The sequence below is a fragment of the Camelus dromedarius genome, chromosome 7 (assembly GCF_036321535.1).
Source record: "Camelus dromedarius isolate mCamDro1 chromosome 7, mCamDro1.pat, whole genome shotgun sequence".
NCBI lineage: Eukaryota > Metazoa > Chordata > Mammalia > Artiodactyla > Camelidae > Camelus > Camelus dromedarius.
The window spans coordinates 69,956,793-69,980,001 of record NC_087442.1 but is presented as its reverse complement, the minus strand read 5'-3'; the positions used below and the strand labels follow the sequence as shown (position 1 = coordinate 69,980,001).

The 23,209-nt window shown below is 33.5% G+C and overlaps 1 protein-coding gene across 5 annotated transcripts in view; it reads right to left on the bottom strand.

The window, feature by feature from the left end:
• Nucleotides 1-23,209, bottom strand: part of PCLO (piccolo presynaptic cytomatrix protein) — a 310,859-nt gene that overhangs the window by 52,986 nt on the left and 234,664 nt on the right. For 4 of the 5 annotated variants that reach the window (XM_064487619.1, XM_031454792.2, XM_064487621.1 and 1 more), the window contains exons 11-16: nt 19,359-19,467; nt 18,756-18,823; nt 17,495-17,709; nt 11,308-11,358; nt 8,140-8,264; nt 5,271-5,297 (exon numbers count right to left, since the gene is read on the bottom strand). In XM_064487619.1, the coding sequence (XP_064343689.1) occupies nt 5,271-5,297; nt 8,140-8,264; nt 11,308-11,358; nt 17,495-17,709; nt 18,756-18,823; nt 19,359-19,467 (595 nt within the window). The remainder of the gene's footprint in view (nt 1-5,270; nt 5,298-8,139; nt 8,265-11,307; nt 11,359-17,494; nt 17,710-18,755; nt 18,824-19,358; nt 19,468-23,209) is intronic. The other variant, XM_064487620.1, reaches the window with a different exon arrangement.

Sequence of the window (23,209 nt, the reverse complement as noted above, 5' to 3'; positions counted from 1 at the left end):
GTGAGGTTTGGGCATCAGAATTTTTAATGACCTGGGTAAATCTAATGTGTTCCCAAGATTGAGAACCACTGAGCTTGGGTCTCCTAAGACCTCACATTTCAGCCACTGTGAACTGAATCCACTTTAAGAAATGAAGCAGCACTGTTCTCATTTCTAACCAACCTACTCGAATGTGCACAAATAAGAGCAGGATTTGACAATTTTGTCATTCAGGATAAGGTGTGAATAATTCTGGGGAAATGTATAGGCACTGATTCAAAGAAACAGGAACTTTCATAGACTGTGGACAGAAAGTATACATTTCTACATATTCTATTAAATACAGTAAAATCTGTCTATGTCTAACAAGCACCCAGAAAATTCCACTTCCACTTATGCTACTTCAGCTCTAGAGAGATTCTCCACATGTACATAAGGAATTTGTTCAAGAACATTCACTGCAATATTGTTCCTAGTAGTATGTTAATAAGAAATAGATATAATATATTCATTCAATGAAATGTAAGCAGTAGTTAAAATGAGTGAAACATACCTTCATATATCAAAATAAATATCAAAAAATCTTGGAAAGGAATATATGTATGTATGTGTAAGACTGAAACATTATGCTGTACGCCAGAAACTGACACAACATTGTAAACTGACAAGACTTCAATAAAAAAAAATCTTGAGCAAATAATTTGCAGAAGTAAAACTACAGTAAGTTATTATGATATAAAGTTAAAATCACATGAAATAATACTGTAATTTATTTATGCCTACATGTATCTATGTATGACAAACATATTAATGTCATAAGACAGCGTGGGAATTCTAGATGTGAAACTCTATTTATTGGTTATCTCAGGTGGACAGGGGAATGGTTTCAGAGGGCTTCAGGGTACCTGTAATATATTTTTTATTAAAAAAAATCTGAAGCCAATATAGCAACATGTTAAGAGTTGATAAAATTGCACAGCAAGAACATGAGTATTTGTTACATAGTATGTTCTAAAATTTTCAGTAAGTTTGAAATATTTTATAACAAAAATTCAAAACTATTTTGGCAAATTATGTCACTTTATATTTTTATGCTTTTGATTTTTTATTAGTGACAATAAAAGAAGAATGAATGTGACTGCTTTTACGTTAATAGCAAACTTTGGTTGCTAATTTAGAATTCATGGCTATTCCTATAGTAGGTATACTAAGAAAAAAAGACATTGTTAATTATGAGTTTGAAAGTTTCTATTTGTTTTTGACTTAGTTATCAAGGTGGTGAGATCATGGGCAAAAAACGTACTAGGGACAGATTCATAATACAGATAACAGTGGTAAAATTATTTTTTTCAAATTCTGAAAAATTCAATGCATAAACATTTTAAAATAAGATTGAATATGGAAATTAATGTCAAACACAAACTCATGTACTTTTACTAAAACTCTAGATATATCTATACATTAAATAGCCTGAACTATTGAAATGTCTTCAGAAGGATGTGTCAGTCACCATTTTTCCTTAATTTATAAATATTGACATTTGTTATAATTTTCACATGCATATTTTAGTTATTTTTTCATACATACTTAGCAAAATTACTGAATGCCAACTCTGAACCAGGAATTATGCTCTATCAAAATGTACAAATACAAAACTCTTAGTTGTATTGACATTCCATTATATATCTCGAGTCTTGCATGGGAAGCACTTTGTAAAGTAAGCACATTAAAAAAAAAATACCAGCTAACATTTATTAAATGATTACTTTTTCCTAGGCAGAGTTCTAAGTGCTTTTCACATGTTAAATATTTAATCCTCACAGCAACTCTATGAGACAGGTATTATTCGTTATTCTATTTTATAGTTGACAAAACCTGAAGCTCAGAGGAATTTAGGCATGTTGGCAAGGTTGCATAGTTATTAATTCATAGGACTGGGTTTCAAATTCAGGGAAACTGACTCCTTGCTCTTAAACATGTGTGACATGAACTCAGCTGATTAGGTACATCGTAAAATGTGACAAATCTATCAATTAATTACAGGCTTCGTTAGCTCAAGTGTCTAGTTTGTCTTCTCTACAATCTAAAGTTGTATGCCTCAATTCAAGATATATAATATAAATTATTTACACTGTGTGTATATATATATACACACATCATCAAAAAAATTAGGACAACTGTAGAGTTGCTTAGGTAAATACTGAATGGTACATCCTAAGACAGTGTTGAGGAACAACTAAGGATACTTATTATAAATAATTACTTTTGCCCGGAGACACTCAGATATAAACCAAATTAGTTGGGAAAACTTTAAACGGTCACTTTACTAGAGTATCTTAATGTTACTAATAAGTTTGATTCTCCAACTCTCTCAAGATTCAATCTTTGTCTCTCTTGCCTTTAGGGTTAACGAAAGTAAACACATCTTACTCCTGACCCTGCCCCCACCAGCCCTGGTTGACCTATGGAAATGCCAGTGAGATCCTCTGCAATCTTTTCACAACTGAATTTTCTGACATGAAGTGATGGCCACACCAAGCTATTCTTTCAGTAACCCTTGTTTTGTAGCTATCATGCATGTACTGACCATCTTGGGCACGATCCCAGCGGGAGGGGTTCCCACGTTACAGAACTGAAAACTCCACAGTTTTCACTGCCACATCAAAATCTGTGGCTTTACAAGTTGAAGATGGCCAAGTAAGCAGCGGGATTTTTGAATTTGAGCAGAAATTCAGGTTGAGAAACAAACAGAGCTCAGTTTCCTTCTTTTCCTTGTCTGGTAAACACACTACAATCCACCATGGGAAGACTACAGCAGTGATATTATTTTAGGGCAATTAAGCCATATCTAATAATCAGAGAATTTTTTAAGTAGGGGAAAACAAAAAAGCCAATTAATCAAGAAGGGACATGAGGTTTACCAAAAATCTAAACTTTTATTTCCTTCAAGTTTTGACTAATTTCTTTTTTCTTTCTTTTTTTTTTTTTTTTTATTATTGGACAGTCATTTTCTCATAAGTACATACGATTTTAAGGCTGGCAGAAAAAGATACTTACAACTCATTCTATTCTCAACCAGAAAAAGAACAATTCTCTGAGTTTCTCTTTAATTAAAAAAGATTGAGAAAGAAGATAGAATGTGATGGCTTCTTTGTATTTAAATTTCACAGAATGATCTAAAATATTAAAGATCTTCATTTCTTTTGTTTGGTTTGTCTTTATTGGAAAAGACCATATTTTTTATTGAAAAAATATATAATGAGTGCTCTCTCTCTCTATATATATTTATTTTTTCAAAACTACTCCTCTGAGGATGTTTCCCTTAATTTAGAAAGAAGCACACAGCACACCCCACTTTACAAGCTCAGTTTCTCAGTGTGCAGTACTGCATGTATGGCTTGTCACTTCATTATCTTCTGTGCTCCCTGAGGTCGGAGACTAAGGCTGTGTTGTCATTTCTAACCCCAGAACCTAGCAGTGACTGGAGCCATCTGTGCAAATGTTTATCGGATGGATTTTTAAAACATGATTATACTTGTTTTTTCCCTTTAACATCTATTGAAATAGAGTAAGTTTTGGTCTTCAAATTGTAAATACATACAACACCTGTACCTGCTTTACATTCTTTCCAGAGGAAATAGTTTGAATAGGATAACAAGGGCATTTGGAGAAAGTCCAGCCAGGATTTGGGCTTCCAGATACCAAGATGGCTAAAGGCAGCTTCAATCATAGTGATATCTAATTAGTGGGGAAAAAAAAATATCTGCACGTTGTCCAAGAGTATAATGAGAGTAAGTCAGAATGAGATCCTTCAGATGTGCTCATTTCCATTTCTTAATTATCCAGGGACAAACTTGGAGTTCATGGACTTTCCAGGCCATTTCCTTGTCTCCCTTCCACCTCATCTCGGCTGACATGTGGGCTGTCAGAGCTTTGAGTATCTCGATCAAAAGGTGGGAAGGGGAAATGAAAGGAGACAAGAAAACTGGACCAGTGAAATTCTTATTAGTGAACAGGACATTTATTTATTTAGTTAGTTTTAAGAATGAAGGATGTATTTTATTTATTACTGAGGAAAAGAATGTTGATTTTCCATATAATGTTGCTACATAATTTGGTGTAATTTAGTAGCCCGGGCATTCCGTATCTCTTTTTTGTGGAGGTAGCCAGCCACTGGCTACATGAAGTTTATTATACACATTTCTAGCAGTAACAGCAAGTGCCATTTATTGAGAGCTTATTACTTGCCAGACATCATGCTTATTTTTGGTGGAGTCCCCGTGTGTTTCGCAGAAACCCTGCACGGGAGGCTATTATTATTATTATCCTCACGTAGCAGAAGAGGAAACAGCTTTAGAGAAACCTCACGATCTAAGTGACAAGGCTGAAATTCAAGCCCAAGTTCTTAAGAACTTCACTCCTTGGCCGCCTCAGCCTAGCCTAACTCACACTGCCAGTACCTCATCAGTACAACTCCTCCTCACATCAACAGTTCTCGAGATGATGAAAGTGACTTCTAGACGAAAGATACGATGAGACAGTGACTTCGAGATCTTCTACGTTGTAATCCAACACACCCCAGATGATTTCAACCATTGTTTACATTGACAAACCATGTTCTCTTCTAAGTTAAATATAGGCAATCATTGTCATTCTGATAATGTCCCCCCTAGTTTCTCTGGATAAAAGAGGAAGGTTCTGAATAAAGTGATTGATAATGTCTGTTCTAAAATGTCACTATCTTTTTGAAACAAAACTCATTTCGCCTGTCAGTTTGAGAGGTCTGGATGGTGTCCTGAGATGAGAGAGCCGGTCATAACAAACGACCTTTCTCAGTATCAAATTTTACTGGTTGCCATCATGTGGCTGCAAGGAAACAAAATGTTTCTGGGTACCAGAATGATTATAAGTGACTAATTCTATTCTTTGAAATATTTAAATATGTATGTCTTTAAAAACCAGATACTGCCTCTTTTGGGCAACAGCTTGTCAGGTTTAGTAAAGATGCTGAATTATAGTGTCACAGACAAAAACAAATCCTGTACATTTAATATTCTGGGTGGTATTAAAATTCTCATCACCCTATTGCTATAGATGGTACAAGACTCACCTCCCCAACTAAATAACACATTTCAGAACAACCTATTGTTATCCTAATTCCGTATATACCAATAGGCAGAAAAATAAACATTACACCTCATGCTGAACTGCAGTGGAATATATACAAAAAGGAAAAAAATAGAACTCGAGACATTTAGCAAAGCGTGACACCGAAAGAGAACCAACTCTACCTTGCGTTCTGGACAACCATGACTTGACTGCATTGATTCCAAGAGCAAGAGTGAAGGACACAGCGGGAGAGTAGGAAAGACAGGAAGAAAAAAGTTAGGAACAGAAATGAGGAAAAAATGTGAAAATAACAATTAGAAGAGCTATACCATAATATATTAACAACATGAAGCAGAAAATAATCTTAGAGCTAAAGTGAAAATAATACCTCACAAGTGTAATAAATTGCAAAGCCTTGGCCCCTATAATAATTAAGAGCAATTTAACAAAAGGGCTAAGATTGAGTAGAAGTAGTACATTAGCTGCTTTTTAACCAAATCCTCCCCAGAAGGCGTGTGTTGTTTGACAGATTGCATGGGGATAGCTTTAGGTGGGAAATTCACTCTTCATTTCACCATAGTTCCCACCTTCACTGTTACCTGTCCCAGAATGGACTGAAATATTCATACTTCCTGCCTCACCTTTCGGTTATTCAAGTGTGCAATAGTTAACTGAAACACCTACTGTAATAAATTAAAGATAGCCACTCTCTTACAGTATAAAAGGTGACACTCCCAGAGGTGAGAGAAGATAGAAAATAAAAGACAGTGCTTTATTAAAATTCATTCATTCATTAGCAAATGCTCATTAGAGATATACCCTCCTATTATTACATAATGTATTGTATTAGAGATTTCTTCTTGTCCTATAATACTGTCATTAAATAATACTGAAGGTCTAATGACCAAAATCAAAGTTAGAATGAATTTATCAGTCTGTTGTTAAATTTATGTTAAAAAAAGGTAGCAGGGGTTGTAGGGAGGGATAAATTAGGACTTGGGGATTAGCAGATACAAATTACTATATATAAAATAGTATAAATATATAAAATAGATAAACAAGGTCCTACTGTATAGCACAGGGCATTATATTCAGTATCTTGTAATAAACTAGAATGTAAAAGAATATGAAAAAGAATATACATGTATGTATAACTGAATAATTCTGCTGTACACCAGAAACTAACACAACATGGTAAATCAACTATACTTCAATCAAAAAGTAGCCACATTTCAGTTATAACTATTACTTAAAGATATAAACTACCATAAAATAAAAACTCCCCTTTCCTGTTCTATATGGCTAGTTGGTAATCTCTATAAATTAAATTCTATGAATTAAAACTAGAGCAACAATACCAGCAATTCTAAGTTTCTAAACGAAATTATTGGATAGGATGAAATTAAAGGTTGGATACCGAATTTGATATAGCACTTGGCAATTTTCAAATTATTTTCTGAGTACTATCTAATTTGATTCTCCTGACAAATGACACATTATGGCTCTGCCTACCTTGGCTCTTTGAATATTGACAAGGAAACTGAATCTCAAAGACTTGGTGATTTGCCCGTGGTGATGAAAGTAGTAAGCAGCAGTGAGATGCAATGTATAACTGTAGTTTAGATCCTCTTCAAACAAACCAACTACAAAGAACATGATTATATGATTCCAGTGTTTTGAAACTGGTTGAGTTTTGTTCTATGGCCCAGAACATAGTTTATCTTGATGAATATTCCCTGTGCACTTGAAAAGAATATGTATTCTGCTACTGATGGGTAAAATATTCTATAAATAACACTTAGGTCTTCAAATTGACTAGGAAAATATTATGCAGTAACTGGGGAAAGGATTACTTAAAAATTAAAGTTAAAATTATTATGGTTATATGGTATTATGATTATTTTTAAATTGCATTTTTTTAGAAATATGTAATATTTGTACAAAAATTACAGAAGTTTAGAAACACACAATAATATTTGCAGAAAAAAATTACAATAGTTGAGATCTACTTTAAAATAATCCATTTAGAGGGAGTGGATGAGGATAAAAATGAAACCTGTTCGGCTAGGAAGGGGTAACTGGTGAAGCTGAGTGAGGGGTACATAATGGATCATTATACTATTCTTCTTAATTATACTTTCAACAACTGACATTTTCCAAGTAAAGTTATATTTAAATGTCACTCCTCAAATTAAATGAAGACCAAGTAAAAATAAAACCAGTCTTCAAATTACCAGACCCAAATTATTTTTATCATACCTCCAATTATTGATTGCTTATAGTTCCATCATACTCATTTGGCTACTATAAATTGCTCAGATAAAGGATCATGATCTGTTAGGTCCAAATTATAGTTCTGAAAGCCATCCTTGAGTACTGATTTACATACCAGAAAAAGCAATTTGCATTTATTATGTGAAAATTAAACATCTCTAAAGAGCATTTGCTTTTTATGAACAGTTTACGTATCACACAAGAGATTTAACGAGACATATCTCATTTATTAACCAGAATCAACATTTCAAATGCTACTCTTGTTCTTCTTCTTTCAAAATTTTAAAACACTGATTTGAAAATATGCATATAAACAATGGCACATCAACAAGTCACTTACAAACATTTAATGTACTGGATAACCGATGTGTCCTATAAATTAAAATAGTAACTGATGAGTTCTGGAACATTGGTTTCACAAATATATCTAGGAAAGTGAAGTAATTCTTTAAATCTGCCGGAAATAATTCTTAAGTGATTTCACCGCCTATCTGATGGGTCAGAGCACAAGTGGTCTCCGGAATTAAAATACTGATGTGCTCTCATCCAGGCAGGTTTTGTCACGGTCATGGCTCTCTCAAAACCTCTTAAGACTTCATTACAAATTTTTAATTCCACCGTATCTACCAGTTGGAAGTAAGTAAATATGACATGTGGATGAAACTAAGGAAAAGATACTAAACTCTTTGAAGTAAGAGACCAGAAGGCACTGACATTATTTTTTAAACCATTTTTTTTTAAGCTGCAATACTTAGAAGACATTGCTTCTTTACTTACCCTCGCCCTGGAAGAAGATACACCTTAACAAAGGGGTCCGAGTAACCATTGTTGTCTCGGGGGACAAGGTTTCTTGCTTGGAGAATATGTATTATGAGATTTCCAAGATCATAGTTGATTTGAAGCTTAAAGGGAGAGCAAAATATTCCATGAACACTATTTTTTTTGTTTAAAAAAACATATACTTTATCATTTAATAATTTAGCAGTATTTTTTTAAATTCTCGTAATAAATGTCAACAATCACTTCCATTTTATTTGAAACTGAACAGACCGGTTAATGTCTAATTTAATTCGGAGTTCCCAGGCACATGTTAATTACTAGTAAATGTGCTGTTCATTCTTTCCATGGTGAAAAAGTTCTGGCCTGTCTAAAATTCATTTAGAAGGACAATCATATAGTGAATGCTAGTTACATTTTTAAACTAAATTTCTACTCTTAGGCAAACAGTAAATGTTGTTAATGCTCATGAATATAGTTGCTAGAGTTTTGAAAATGAATCAACTAATTGATAAATTTATTTTTCGTATTTCACCCACTATTTAGCAGTGGGTTGAATAATTATTTCAAGACAAAGCCGCCAGTACTAAAATGTAAGCACATTTAAGAATGTGTAAATTTGATCTCTTCCTATAGTACATTAGCTGATGTTAAACCTACAGCTTTTCTTTCCGTGCCTGCTATTTTAATAGAATGGGAGATCAGCATAATGCCATCTTGTTCTTTAATTTTAGAGGCTGAAGAGAAGAGGCATTGCCTCAAATATGCTTAAGTTGCTGTTGCACGGTTGTCACTGAATAGGAAAAGACTTACAATTCAAATAAATATTAGAGAAGCCTGAATGATTCAAAGTAATTGAATTAACTCATTTTTCTCCTTCAAAATTGAAAAACTCTTTCGGCATCATTGAGAATAAGACTTAATTCTGCTGGATGCTGATTCTGTTTATCAAGTAACAGAAAACAAGAGATCTGTATTTTGAAAAAGAAAATCCACGAATAAAAAACTAGTATTTTTTATAATCACATAAAACAGACATGCTATGCGTATACATAATCGTACAGACAGACATACTTGAAATTTAAAATGTAATAATTAAGATAATTTCCTAATTTCAGCGTGATTTTGATCAGTTACATCCTGCGGCAGAAAAAGAATCTTCAATTGCTTTTCTCAATACAGAAAGGTCCAGAGTCTCTCGGACCATCATGATAGCAATAGGAAACATGAAACTAAATGCCGGAATGGAAGAGGAAAAATGGGAACTTTAGAACTAGAGTAACTGCTAGAATGGGGTATTGAAATACAGAATTATTCCACAATTAATTTCACTGAGACTTAGAACAGCTTCCAAATCATTAAGGAGAAATTTTTCCCCATTTTCTCCTTTCTCTGCTAGTCTAAAAGTCCACTTTTACTGGATGAGGCAGCAAAATCATTTCTTACTGAAATTGAAATTTGCAGGCTCACAGAGTGCTTTCTAAAATTTACTCTGTAAATCGGGTGCCTTAGAGACCACTTAGAGTTGCTCAGAGGTTACATCTGAGAGAGAATGAGATGCCCCAGTAACCCTCAACTAGAGCTACTTGAGTGCTGGCAAATTCATTGTTCTGATGTCTGCATAAGGTTTCATTTGTAAGAAGGTTTTGCTAAAAGATAAAAGATAAAACAAAATGGAAATCATTGTCATAAGAAAAGATCCCCCAAAAAAAGAAAAAAAAGAGAAAATATCCCAAGTTAATACGGAATATTTTAGAATAAATGTCCACTACAGAATTAAATATTACTGCTCAACAGAGAGGAAAATAAAATAAAAGCAAATAACAACAAGCCAAAAAGACACAGCAAATATTGGTCCATGAGCAAGAGGTTAAAAAAAAATGAGAGAGAGAGAGAGAGAGATTATGAATCAGAACATGTAGCGTTTTCTTTGCTGCATGCGAAATGGAGAAAGGCCAGGTCTGGCTTTCTAGAAGTGAGAAGTGGCAGTGAGCACAGATTTGATCAGCTCCATCCTGCTGGATCATTCCTAGGGAGGTGCCCACGTTCTGCATCCTTTTTCTATTTCCTCCCTCACGCTCCACTTCCTCTTTAATCAGCATGTGCCTTGATAATACTGAATTGATTTCTTTGTTCTTGTGTCCTCCCCTTTAGAAGATTTCCTACAGGCCTCTGCTGTATGAATTTTTATTACATATTCCTTTTAATGAGCCTCTCCCTCACCTCAGAAAATTTACTGATCACTCTTATTATGTCACGGCTAACATGCCTCGGCTTCTGTTCAAGGTTCTTTTAATTTAGTCTCAACTTATCTCCACAGGAGCATTTCCCTGCTGCAAAGCGGATCTGTTCATTACTCTCTGGCAGCAGGACCCTTCCTGGTACCATTTCTTCTTCCAGGAAAACACTCCCTCTTCCTCCACGCCTACCCTCAAATTAGTTCAAGTCCCTAGAATACATTATAGAAGCAGCCAAGATGCACTGTTCTCTTTCCCTTGTCTGAAATGCGCTATTTTCAAATAGTTACTATTTTATATTGTGCTAATTCTTTCTATACATTTCTTACCTACTCCAAAGTACTCATCTAAAGCATAGTTCTAACATTTCTGACCATGGACGACAATATATAAACACAGAAACACACACACAAAACTAAAACAGATAGTGATTTATACTATTTTTCTTCTATTTTTCCTGGTCAAAATCCTCCAAGTTGACTTTATAAATTACAGATTGGTGATGACCCCCTGTGTGAAAACCACTGCTCTAGAAGAATCATTCAGCAATCATTTAACAATTAATGATCAGAGGAAGGAAAGAGGACAGCATTAGACTCATGAAACTCTTAAAGAGGAACCTTCAAATTACTAGGAGAATCTGTCATGTCTGAAACACATTCAACAAGTAAAAAGTAACTGAGGCATAAAACACTGACACTGGTAAGGCACCAGGCAGGTTTCAAACTACAGAATTCCACAGATAGAACTAGATTTCATAAAACATGTATTTGTATTACAACACAATTCTATAAAATTGTATTTTTCCTTTCTACATCTATGTGTCATAAAACAGGAAAGGTTTTTAACAGTGATTACAATTTTAATAGACCAGTGGAAAAAAGGAGCCACAAAAGACGGTATAATAATGATCTTCTAAAAGATTTCATACCTGAATTTCCCCAGTAATTGGATGAGAAACGACCTTTGTTGCATCAGTAGGCTGCAATATTAAAACATGTATTAGATTAATGGATAAACCCTTCGTAGAATTTACCATTTCAACTTCCCTCTGAACTAATTTCTGTTTGGTCAGAGCACACTGCCTGGAAAACACTTTTCATACATTTGGCTGCTTCAGATTATAGTGTCCGCTTACATTTCTCAATACATGTTTAATTTTATAGATTCATAAATCTCTTTTTCATTTTGTTAAACTTGTTTTGAAGCTGTAATTTTATACCTGTGGTAATGTATGTTCAATTACTTAAGAAAAGGAAAACTTTTGGTTCAAAGTACTCAATTTAAATATTAATCGATTTTAAGCATCTATAAGAGAATGACAAGATACAGTTTTAATATGACTACCTAGGAGCCCCACAGTTATAAAAGTCTCCCCTTATGCTCCTTGGTTGGGTACAGCCCCTCCCTGCTCCCATCGAGAGTGAAGCACCCAGGTAATCCTAGGAAGCTAGGGTTTCACCCTCCATAATCAAAATTCTGTCCCATCCTGTGTAAGTTCTCATTTCCTTAAAAAGTTCTTTACATCAATAAAGCCTTAAAAACAGTGAGGGACGTGAGCTGATAAACTGTTCATACTGCTGAATAAATGACTGATTGCTGATTTATTGCATTTCAATAGAAGGTACAAATTTGTATGAAAGGAGAGAAGATGTCCCTGAAACTAGATCAGTAATAGAATTTCAGGCAATATGGCATCAATAAAGGGACGTATTTACTAAAATGGAGGCAAGCTTGTTACTCTAAAACTAAGGCCCTGTCTCCCGATATGTACAAAACACTGGCCTTATTTTAATAATTCAGGGAAAAAAGGAAAGATCCATAATAGTTAGGTGCATATGTTTGTCCTACTACATTTTCTTTTACAAATTTATGCTAGAAATGCGAGCCATCAAATAAGACAGCTATATTCCAGGTTTTGTTCTGTGAAATAAGAATAAAAATTATGTAATCATTGGTAAAATTATGGTGTATGGGGCAAATTACCTAAGTTATCCATCCTTTATTAGTTAAGTTCATTTATAAGAATGGCAATTGATTAATACTGAAACTATGTTCTGGCTGTGAAGGATCAACTGCTAGTTATTGAACAATTATATTTACCTAATAATTATTTTTCTGTTTCAATTTTAAGAAAAGCAAAACTGAATCTAGAAAAAGAAAGACCACACAAGTTCCTGAAAATATTTCTCAGCTAAAGATGGGGAGTTTCCTAAAACCAGATATCTTTGCAGAAGAATGTTGGAGAATAGCTAGACATACAAAGATAAGACCAAAAAAAAAAAACAAAAAAAACAAACAACCAACACCACCCAAAGAGTGATGATTGAGAGTGTATTTTGTTTAGATTTCTTTTGACAGCTGTAGCTCACTTGACATATGATCATGCAAACATAACTACCTTCAACGCAGAGAATAAACTTAGGGACCATTTTTAATTGTTCTGGGGTGCGGCAGTGAATTATTAGCACACAGCAGGATGTTTTCGTATTTGTCCGGCAGTAAGCAAACTACAGGCTCCAGGCAGTTACAGTTTAAGATTAGAGAACACGTATTTCTTTTCAATGATGTCACATGCTGTGAGGCTGGTTTTTGATGATTGTAGTGATAAAAAATGTACTGCAAGAAAATGAGTGAGATCAGTGTAGAGTAGAAAATGGTGGCATCAATGTCCAATACGGTTCCTCCACTTGAGTAGCTGCGCATCGCCCATCAGGCACTGGTATCCAACTGATGTATAATTTTAGTTATTAACAATGAAACAAGTACATGATTTTTATTTCACTTTATGTGTATTTTTTTTTACAATGGTCACTAAGATGTTCAGACATAAATTAAATTGTTTGGACCTAACTATGTAATAATGAAACTGTTTTAAGTATTTCTTTGGGCATAAAAACATCATGAAAAAATTACTGAGATGTTAAGGATGCCATGACCAGAAAAGTTTGAGAAAGCAAACACTTGAAATTTATAAGTGCCTTAGTAACTTATAATGGAAAAGAACATGAAAAAGAATATATACATGTATATTTATAACTGAAACATTATGCTGTACACCAGAAATTGATATAACATTGTAAACTGACTACACTGTAATAAAACGAAACAAAAAAAAAGAGTAAGGACCTCAGTTGAATTATTTATTTATACCATGACTTATAATAAACTATTCAGATTTTAAAGATAAAATGAAGAAAGTTTCATTAGAGTTCAGAAATAAAGCAGCTTGAGGCAGGAAAATAAAAGTCTGAAGGTAAAAATTCATATTGAATTAGTAAACAAAATAATAATTTAAAATGTCATATACTTAAATATAAATTAAACATATATCTAAATAATTTAAATTCAAACTTTACTTTCATTTACTTAGAAGCTATCACTTAAGTGAGTGTACTACTAATAGACTAATAATTACTTATGAATAATTATTCAAAATGTTTGATAGATGGTGTTCTGAATATCTAAATGGATAATTATATGAACTATGATTTAAATATTTTAGTTTTAATACATTCCATTATATTAATATTTTATAATTTAACATATAATTAGTCTCATACCTAATAAAAACACAAAGATGTTAAAACTATAATTTTCTAAATTACCTGAAGAACTATATTTGGACATATTAGATTAACTGACTCAAGAACATGGAAAGTTTCAGACCATCACCTGATATTTCTCTAATCTCAAAATATAAATTTTTTAACATTGTAGGATTTGGAGGACAAATAAAAGAAAGGATTGCCTTTTATGCATACTACATGTTGATGGGTCAAGATTTATCATTTATTTATTCACTCATACATTCATTCAGCAAAAATATTTTGAGAAACTCAATACCAGCTAAATGCTGAAGATAAACCTTCCAAGAGATGAACAGCTAATAGCCTTTTCATCAATGATATATATATATATATATATATATCTCAAAAACAACCAGATTTGATTATTGTTATTACTACTAAGAGTTAAAAAGTAATCTCTACACTATTACTGTCCAGTAGAATATAATATGAACCACATAGGCTATTTAAAATAGTCACATTAAAACTGTAAAGATAAACTGGTGAAATTAATTTTTACTGACATATTTTATTTAATCTAATTTATTAAAAATATTATTTCACCAAGAAATCAATATAAAAATTGTAATGAGCTATTTTGCATTTCAATACAAAGTGTTAGAAATTCGTTGTGTAATTCCCATACTCAACATATCTCAGTCAGGACTAGCCACATTTCAAGTGCTCGACTGTCACGTGTGGCTAGCAGCTACTGTCCTGGACACTGCAGCTCTATAACTTTTTATTTTAACAAGACTTCTGTAAAATCTACTTAGGCCACATTTCTGGCACAGAAAAGAATTACCATGTATCATAAAACCTGTCAATGTTACTTCCTTGATGTTTGTCCTACAATACCTGTTTCATCTTCTAATCATTACCAAAAAAAACTTCATTAGTCTATTACAAAAAAAAAAAATCAAATTTTGTACCCCCACAATGTTATAGAAACTCACAGGTGCCCCTGATGTTTTAACTGACAATATTTATTTTGTTACTGTTCTGTGCAAGCTGCTCTTCTACGCGCTTAGGGAGCTATAAAGAAAATAAGAAATGGTTCTTGGGTCTTCATGAGTGAGAAGCTCATTTGGGAGGATAAAATAAGCAAACAAGGAACTATAATGAAGATACAAATTGTCTTAAGGGATACATAAAGCATCTGGCACTTTGGAGGGAGGAGGGGGGAAGGAAAGATAACTCCTGACTTTAAGGAACAATTAGAATATGGAAAGACGTCGTGCAGGGAGGCTTCCTGTCATCCTCATTTCATTTTTGCTTATCACTGGCTCTTCATTTTCTGCAGACTGTAAAGGTCAGGCAAGTTCTTCTAATTTACAGTCATCTAGGCTTCTCCTTTACTTCTTGCCCCTCTGTCTTTTGTACACCTATGTTTGAGGCATGCAATTTTCTGTTTCTGAGATTTTTTCCATGTTGCACTCTCTCCTTGGGATGTTGGTTTTTTTTCCCCTTTGCCAAATCGGTACATTAGCAAAATGCCAGCTTCCCTAACCCTACTCTCCTAAGTGAACTCACTTCTTAATGACCACCAACATCATACCTTCACTGAATTTGTCTACGTATCACTCTTCATCTGTACTTAGATCAGCACTCTCCCACTTGAAGGGGCATCACACTCACTTGGAGAACTTACTCAAACCCAGTTTGCTTGGTCCCATCCCTGGAGTTTCTGATTCAGAAGGCCTAGCATGGGATCAAGAATTTGCATTTGTAACGTGTTCCTAGATGATGCTGATGCTGTTGGACTGGGATCATGTATAAGAGCCACTGGTCTGCATAGTACGCAGGTAAGGATTTTACCCATCTTTGTGTCTTAGGTACCAGTTATGACCCTTGACACTGAGGTGGCATTTAAAAATGTCCGTGGAAAGTAGGAGTGAGTTTAAAACCTCATAAACAGATTGCTTATTAGCAAGACTATTGTAAAGATCTGACAACAATACGCTTTCTGTGATAATCTTCCCAGGAAAGCCACTGACCAGGCCCTTTCAAGAATGAGCAGGACAGGGCCTCAGGTTCAGGTAGGAAAGCTGACACTCCAGGTAGCAGGGATACATTTTAAACAGGATAGTGATGCAATCAGATCACTGTGCCCAGATCAGATAGCTGGAGGCTAGTTTAAGAGGGAGGAAGAGAGACTGGTGGGTGGAGTTACCAGTAGTGAGTACAATAATGCTGGGAAAAAAAGAATGATGCTTTGCTGAAGGAAACTGGCAAATTCAGGGAAGATGAAAATTGTCAGAGACTAATTAGAAAATTAGAATTCACAGGATTAGGACTCAGTGAATGAAGAGAAAAGAAGAGGCTTTTACATTTTTACTTAATTTTCTGGGAAGATGATGATGTCAATTGCTGAATGAAAACAGGTCAAAATACCCAGATGACAGACTTGCAGAACTATAATGTGAAAACTGTGCTAGCCTATTATGTCTTCAGGTCTTCTGTGTGGAGATATCAAGAAAGGAATTAGAAATATTAGCCTGTAACTCAAGGAGCCTCCATGTCTCCTGATTCTTCAAAATTAACACATAACTGCATGTGGTAAAATACAGTTGTGGTAAAATTCATTTTGAAATTGAGTGTAACTATCCTTGAAATTATTCCTCATGAAATCTTACCATATTTAGCTTGAAACAAGTCATTTTATGATGCTGTGATTAAGATCACCCTATCATTCTTTTTTGTTTCTGAATAAAAGGGATTTTTGGTGACATAGGCTATATTTTTATAATTAATAAAAAAAATTGTTTTCTGAAGACCAGTCAATTTATTCAAGCATAGCCTGTCCTTCCCATATATCTCACTACATAAAGAAAAATATTTATTTGAGTTTAAATAAAAAAATACTTGTTCTAATATATTTATCAACCATGAGGATAGTTTATTAGTAACCAAATTTATGAGGGAAAAGTTACAAATTGTCTACATTTTCATCTGATTTTATAAGGTTAAAAATTAATTCATGTTTTCTTTTAATTCCCCAGTAAATCTGAAATAATAATATTAGAAACATTTGTTCCAAATGAAGATGTGCATCAAGAGAAAATTTATTAGTATGGAATTAAGGCTAAATTTCAAAATGACAATACTGTGTTACTAGCTTTCCTTGTTTCTTGTTGTCCTAAATTCTCTGCATTTCTGCATTCTTTTTACCTTTTACTTGAGTGAAAAAAATCTAATGTAATGTATATCTTGTCTTTCCGAAAAGATAAAGATATATCTCACATACAAAGAGGCTCAGATTTATGCAACAACAAAGAAAAAGGACACGAAGCATCAGCCAGAGTTTTCAAGTGCCCCATAACAATAACTGCTAAAATATTTTAAGAGATGTAGAAATACATCATTTTGATACATCTTGATCAGTTATATATCGAGAAAAGGAAAAACATGTTTTTTTGTTGTTTTGGTAGATCATTAGGAAAGAAGAAATCACATCAAAAACACCCTAAACAATGCTATCGTATTTATTTCCGAGTCTGAACGAGGAACAGAAAATGTCACCGGGAGGTGACAGTGAACACTCCTCACCTTGCTGCTGCTGTGTTTCTTTCTGCTCACTGACGGTGACCCTGGCTGCCCGGGACTGGGAACAGAACTGGATCCTGCTGATGTAGGACCCGAATGAACGTGAGATCCTTTTTCAACGACGGACGACAGAACCAGGGGTGACTGCTGTAGTGAAACCTTCTGGAGCTCTGCTGCCAACTGTTTAGGATCCACCCCTGGGGACTTCGCTTTATCCACTACAACAAAATGAAAAGGCTTCACATAGTCTCAGTGTCACAGGTACTCAATACCATGGAATTTATCTGAGTTCTAGCTGACAAAGTCAAAATGTTAGTTACACAACAAGCTCAAAAGAATAAATGCAATTGTATCTTATGTATCTATTTCTAAAGAAGGTGCAGAGAAGAGTGAAAGAATGCTGAATTACAGAAGAATATCAAGGTTCCTATTATATCTTCAGAAAAATGTTTTTTTTTTAACAGTTTACATACAGAACTGTATATGTGATAAAATATTCTGTTTTATTCACTGGAATTCAATTTGTATGATGGGCTGCTTTTCCTTCTTGAAGTGTTACATATCTATTTCTTTACGGGGGAAATTTCAAAGAGTATGTTTATATTTACAGATGTATGAACATTTCTACAGGCCTTGGTTTGTTCTGTTTAGTGCAGTTAACCCAGACTCTTAGAAATGCTGGCAATAGCATATACAGTGCTCAATAAATACTTCGTGAACAAAAGAATAGTGATATTTTTAATCTTGTAAGTGATCTAAATTCATAGACTATATTTATTATCTAAGAAAGAATTAAATCTACTTCATCATGTACTTATGAAATTGCATACTGATTTTAATTTAGTATTAAAAAGGTAACCAAAAGGTTCAGGTTATAAGTGTCCCAAAACCCAGTTATGCTAAAAAGAACCTAGTAGTATCTAAAAATTATTTAGGGCCCAAAATAAATAGCTCAATGGATTACTTTCATGTAATAAATTTATTTTTAAAGAATTAAAAATGTGAACTCACAGAGCAAAAATTTCATATGAATTTCTTTAATGGGTCTAATATATAAATATGTGTTTCCCTAGAATGCTAAATAAGCAGCTACAATGCTTTTCATTTTCTTTATGATTAAATAAATACATAAACATCTATCTGTCTATAAATTTATTTTGCCTGTGTCTGTATTTACGTCTATATCTTCATCCACAGCTACATGTGCCTCTATAACTACTTCTGCATCTTCATCCACATTTGGAAGCAAACTGCTTTCACCTACCAGCTTTTGGTGGTTCATGAAGTTCTAGGTGCTGGGGATTTTCAGAATCTGATAGCATATTGAGGTCCCTAAAAATTAAAACAAAAACAAATTAAGAAAGCAACTGAGGAAACCTGAGACAAACGTCCTTTTCCCCAACTACTCTGATTATTTTTTTTTTCAGTAGGTAAATGAGAAGTGGTTAATGATAAAAAGCAATTTCAAAGCATGCTCACCCTTCTAACCAAATATATATCTGCAATGCTGTTAAAAGTCAGCTGATAAAAATGATTATTTAAGGTGAAATCTTTATAGATTAAATATAAGTTCATTTTGATATACGGCACACATCCATGAAATCTAAATGGGTTCAGACTTTCATTTAAATGACGCATGTTCCAATAAAAGCATGAAAGGGGACATAATCAGAAAGAAAATTAGCTGAATTCCTTCTATGCTTTAGACTTTGAATCCGAACACAAGAAATCTATAAAACTTGTATTCACTCTATTTTCTAATTACGAGAAATCTTGCTGACTGGCAAAGGTTCCACCTTAACAATTTTAAATTAAAAGAGCCATGAATAGCCAAAAAATGGAAACAAAAAGATGGGGAAAAACTCACAGTCTTACACATATTTCTGCTTCCCCACTTTGCTGACTAATGATACTCTGCACTTCTTCATATGTTTTAGAAGTTAAAGGAACTCCATTCCATTCCAACACTTGCATGCCTAAAAAGACAAATTCACGTATAAAATAAAAAGGTGTGCTATGTCTCATCTGGGTCCACAGGGCATAGAAGACATTGATTTGCATTTAAAAACCAACTCAGCACACCATTTCAGAGAACATCAATTCAAAGTGTTCTGGAAAATTGATACCAAAACCATAAGGGGTTTGATTTCATCAACTTACCTGACCGTATAAAATGTATCTAACATGCAAAACGTTGCTATTGAAAATCTATTAAATATTCTTAAACACATGCATTTTGTTCACACTGCTATAAAGAAAACATTCTTGACCATATATTGCTTAAATGAATTCTGGGTGGGAAGATAATAATAACTGCAACCACCAAAAACTATAATTTTTCCATGGAGAACAAACAACTGGAAGAGTGCAAACTTCCATTCTCTTATGGAATAGGAGTGGTAGAAAAAAGTCGTTGGGATTTTGTTGTGAAGCTCCCTTTAAGAAGTTGTTATAGTTTCAACTTTGCTCTGATAAAACTTTGCTCAGATGAAAAAGATTCCCATGTTGGGTCTTTTTCGTCACTGCATGCAAGACATTCCTGAGTAGAAGCAGCAGGAATGTCACGCAGAGAGCAGCCTCATGGGTGTGTGTGGTCTGTACAGTAGGATGTCCTGTGCTCAGAAGGGCCTCGTCTTTAGTTTAATGCTTTACTGCTGCCATTTTGAGATTCTTAACACTGTTTGAACAAAGAGTCCTACATTTTCATTTTGCACTGGGTCCCATAAATTATGTTGCTTGACTGGTTACAAGGAATTTCATCTTTCTTCTCTTTATAGGAAGATAATTTTCATACCAAAAAAGCAGTAACATAATTAAGATTTAAACATTTTACATTCAGTTTCTTTGGTCCATTTTATACAAGCCGTCAAGTAATTTTAGGTGCATATTCGGCACAAATTGCAAGGTCCTAATATGTGGCTATGTGAGCTAGATATAAATTAGATGAAACCATCCGAAGTTATAGTGCCCAGATATTTGTGAATGCTATCAGATTTACCTGAGAAAAAATAGGTATGTATGCCAGGACTAAGTTAAAATTTAAATAAAAAAAATACTCGTTGAACAATTAGGTTTTCAATGAGCTTCACAGATGCCTATGTGAAATTCCCTATTGCTCACTATTGGCTTCCATGGGAAATTCTAAATATGGCATGATTGAGTCTTTAGAAGTTTTCAGTGAGTTTGATATACATTGGAAACCATATTACCAGCTGCAAACAAGTAGGGGAAAGTCTTTTATAATGTGAAATGGCAAAAGAAGTCCATAAAAATGCCCACAATAACACAAAAAAGAATGACTTTTCTAAAACTTACTCCAAGAAAACGTTATCTTCAGAAGGGCCTTAGGTTTATTTCAACAATCTCAGGCTGTTGTACACATAAAATGAGAAAATTGCATAAAAGACGGTGATAACATCACTAAAGAAAAACAGCACTGAAAGAGGAAAAGCTCACTGAAAAATATATTTTTCTTAGTCACAAGAAAGAATACATTGATGAACAGAAGATTTTGAATTGAAACAAATTAATGGTGTTATAACCCAGAAATTGCATTGTCACTTTTCTGCAGGAACATACTCTATTAAAAGAAATAGCTACATAATCTTCATGCTGCTTCTGTTGAATTTCCCTGTTCATTTTTCATGTTTTAAAATAAAAAGGCAAGTTTATAAAACTTAATTATCCAGTGAAATGAAAAATACTCCTAGCCCTTAAAATAGGAAACCTATTTAGAATCGTTAATAAAAGCGATGGAAAAAATACACAGATGACTAAGATCTCACCAAGATATATACCTGAGGTCATGAACCATATGATTTGCTCTGTCCCAAGATACACCAGCTGAACTTCTTTTCCCCTTACTCGGTTTCCCACTAGCATCAGTGCAATATTGCAGTTCAAAAGATTTTGCCAGTTTTCTTACTCTTTTATTATTGGTTCCAATGGTGAGCATCAGATACTATAGGAAATGTGACAGACTACTCGAACATAGTCATTTAACAACAACTTCCTCTTCCACTGCCTCCCCTACTTCCCTCAAATGCTAGAGGAGCCATACTAAAATAAACAAGTGAATGTACAAATTACTCCTATTAATTAGTAAGATGGCCTGAATAGTTGTGAGAATTAAGTATGATTTGTTTTCATATATGATATTTTTGAAAATACATTAATTGTAAATTCCTATAAACTATTTAAAATTGCACGCAAAAATTGTTTGAATGTACTACATATAAGTTCACTAAAGTAGTGTTTTATCATTTAATTGATTTAAATGTTAAGTGTATTCAAATTTAAGGAAACTTTTTGCACTGACTTTGGTTTAGAAATAATTCCTGGAAGGTAGTGAGCACATGAATGGTTATAGCTGTTGGTTAGCATTATGAGCAAACACATTTTCTTTATATTTAAATTACGTCAACATGTATGTTAACCAATTGGTCAAATTTGAGATTGTACAGATGATACTTCAATTATATCCCCAGAAAGTGCCTATTCTATTACTCAGCCATAAAAACGAATGAAATACTGCCATTTGCAACAACATAGGTGGACCGAGAAATTATCATACTAAGTCATACAAAGACAGACAAATATTATATGATATCACTTATATGTGGAATCAAAAAAAAAATACAAAGCAATCTATTTACAAAACAGAAACACAAACATGAACTTACAGTTACCAAAGGGAAAAGGGGAGGGGAGGGAGCAAATTAGGAGTACAGGATTAACAGATATACACTATTATATATAAAACAGATAAACAACAGATTTGCTGTATAACAAAGGGAGCTATCTTCAATACCCTGTAATAGCCTATAATGGAAAAGAATCTGAAAAAGTATATATATACATATACATATACATACATACATATATATATATATATATATATATATATATACACACACACACACACACATACATACATACACCCATATATATGAATTACTTTGCTGTACATCTGAAACTAACACAATATGAAAATCAACTATAGTTCAATAAAAAAATTAATAAAAAATGCCTATTCTAATAACTTCTAATAGGCAAACTAAGATAATCTGAATTTTTTGAAAGTGCAACAGTAATGAAAGAATTTGCTATTCAAAATCTTACACCTAACACGTTATTAAAAACTGAAAAATAGACACAATCAAGTAATTTTGGAATTAAAAATTCAATCAATATAAAATATTCTCGTGTGTGTTTTCATAACTTTTGGGATTACTTAATTTTGTATGCTCCTCAAACTGGCAAAAACTATTCTTATCTTTATAATACACAATTTCCTGTATGCTATTTCTTTGTCTGTATTTAATATTTATCATTACTTCAAAAACATCATACGGCTTAAAATTCTTGCATTAATAGTGAAAATCTTAGAGGTTAATGTATATCTAAACATATATCACCCAAAAGCTCATGACTTTTATTTATTTATTCCACAAATATTTATGGGGCAGGCACTACACAATTCATCACCCTTGTGATGATCACTGTCTTTGTGTCTTATATTTTATGCTGTTGTAAAAATTAATAAAAATTATACTCTACTAGAAAAAACAGAACTATCTCGGTGATTTGTAAAATGAAGACGATTCCCAGAGAAGGAAATGCATGAGTGTTAGAAGCACACGAAGAAACGCCCAGACTCATTAGTGATGAGAGAGTGCAAATGAAGCAAAAATGATGGGTCACTTAACTCTCATCATA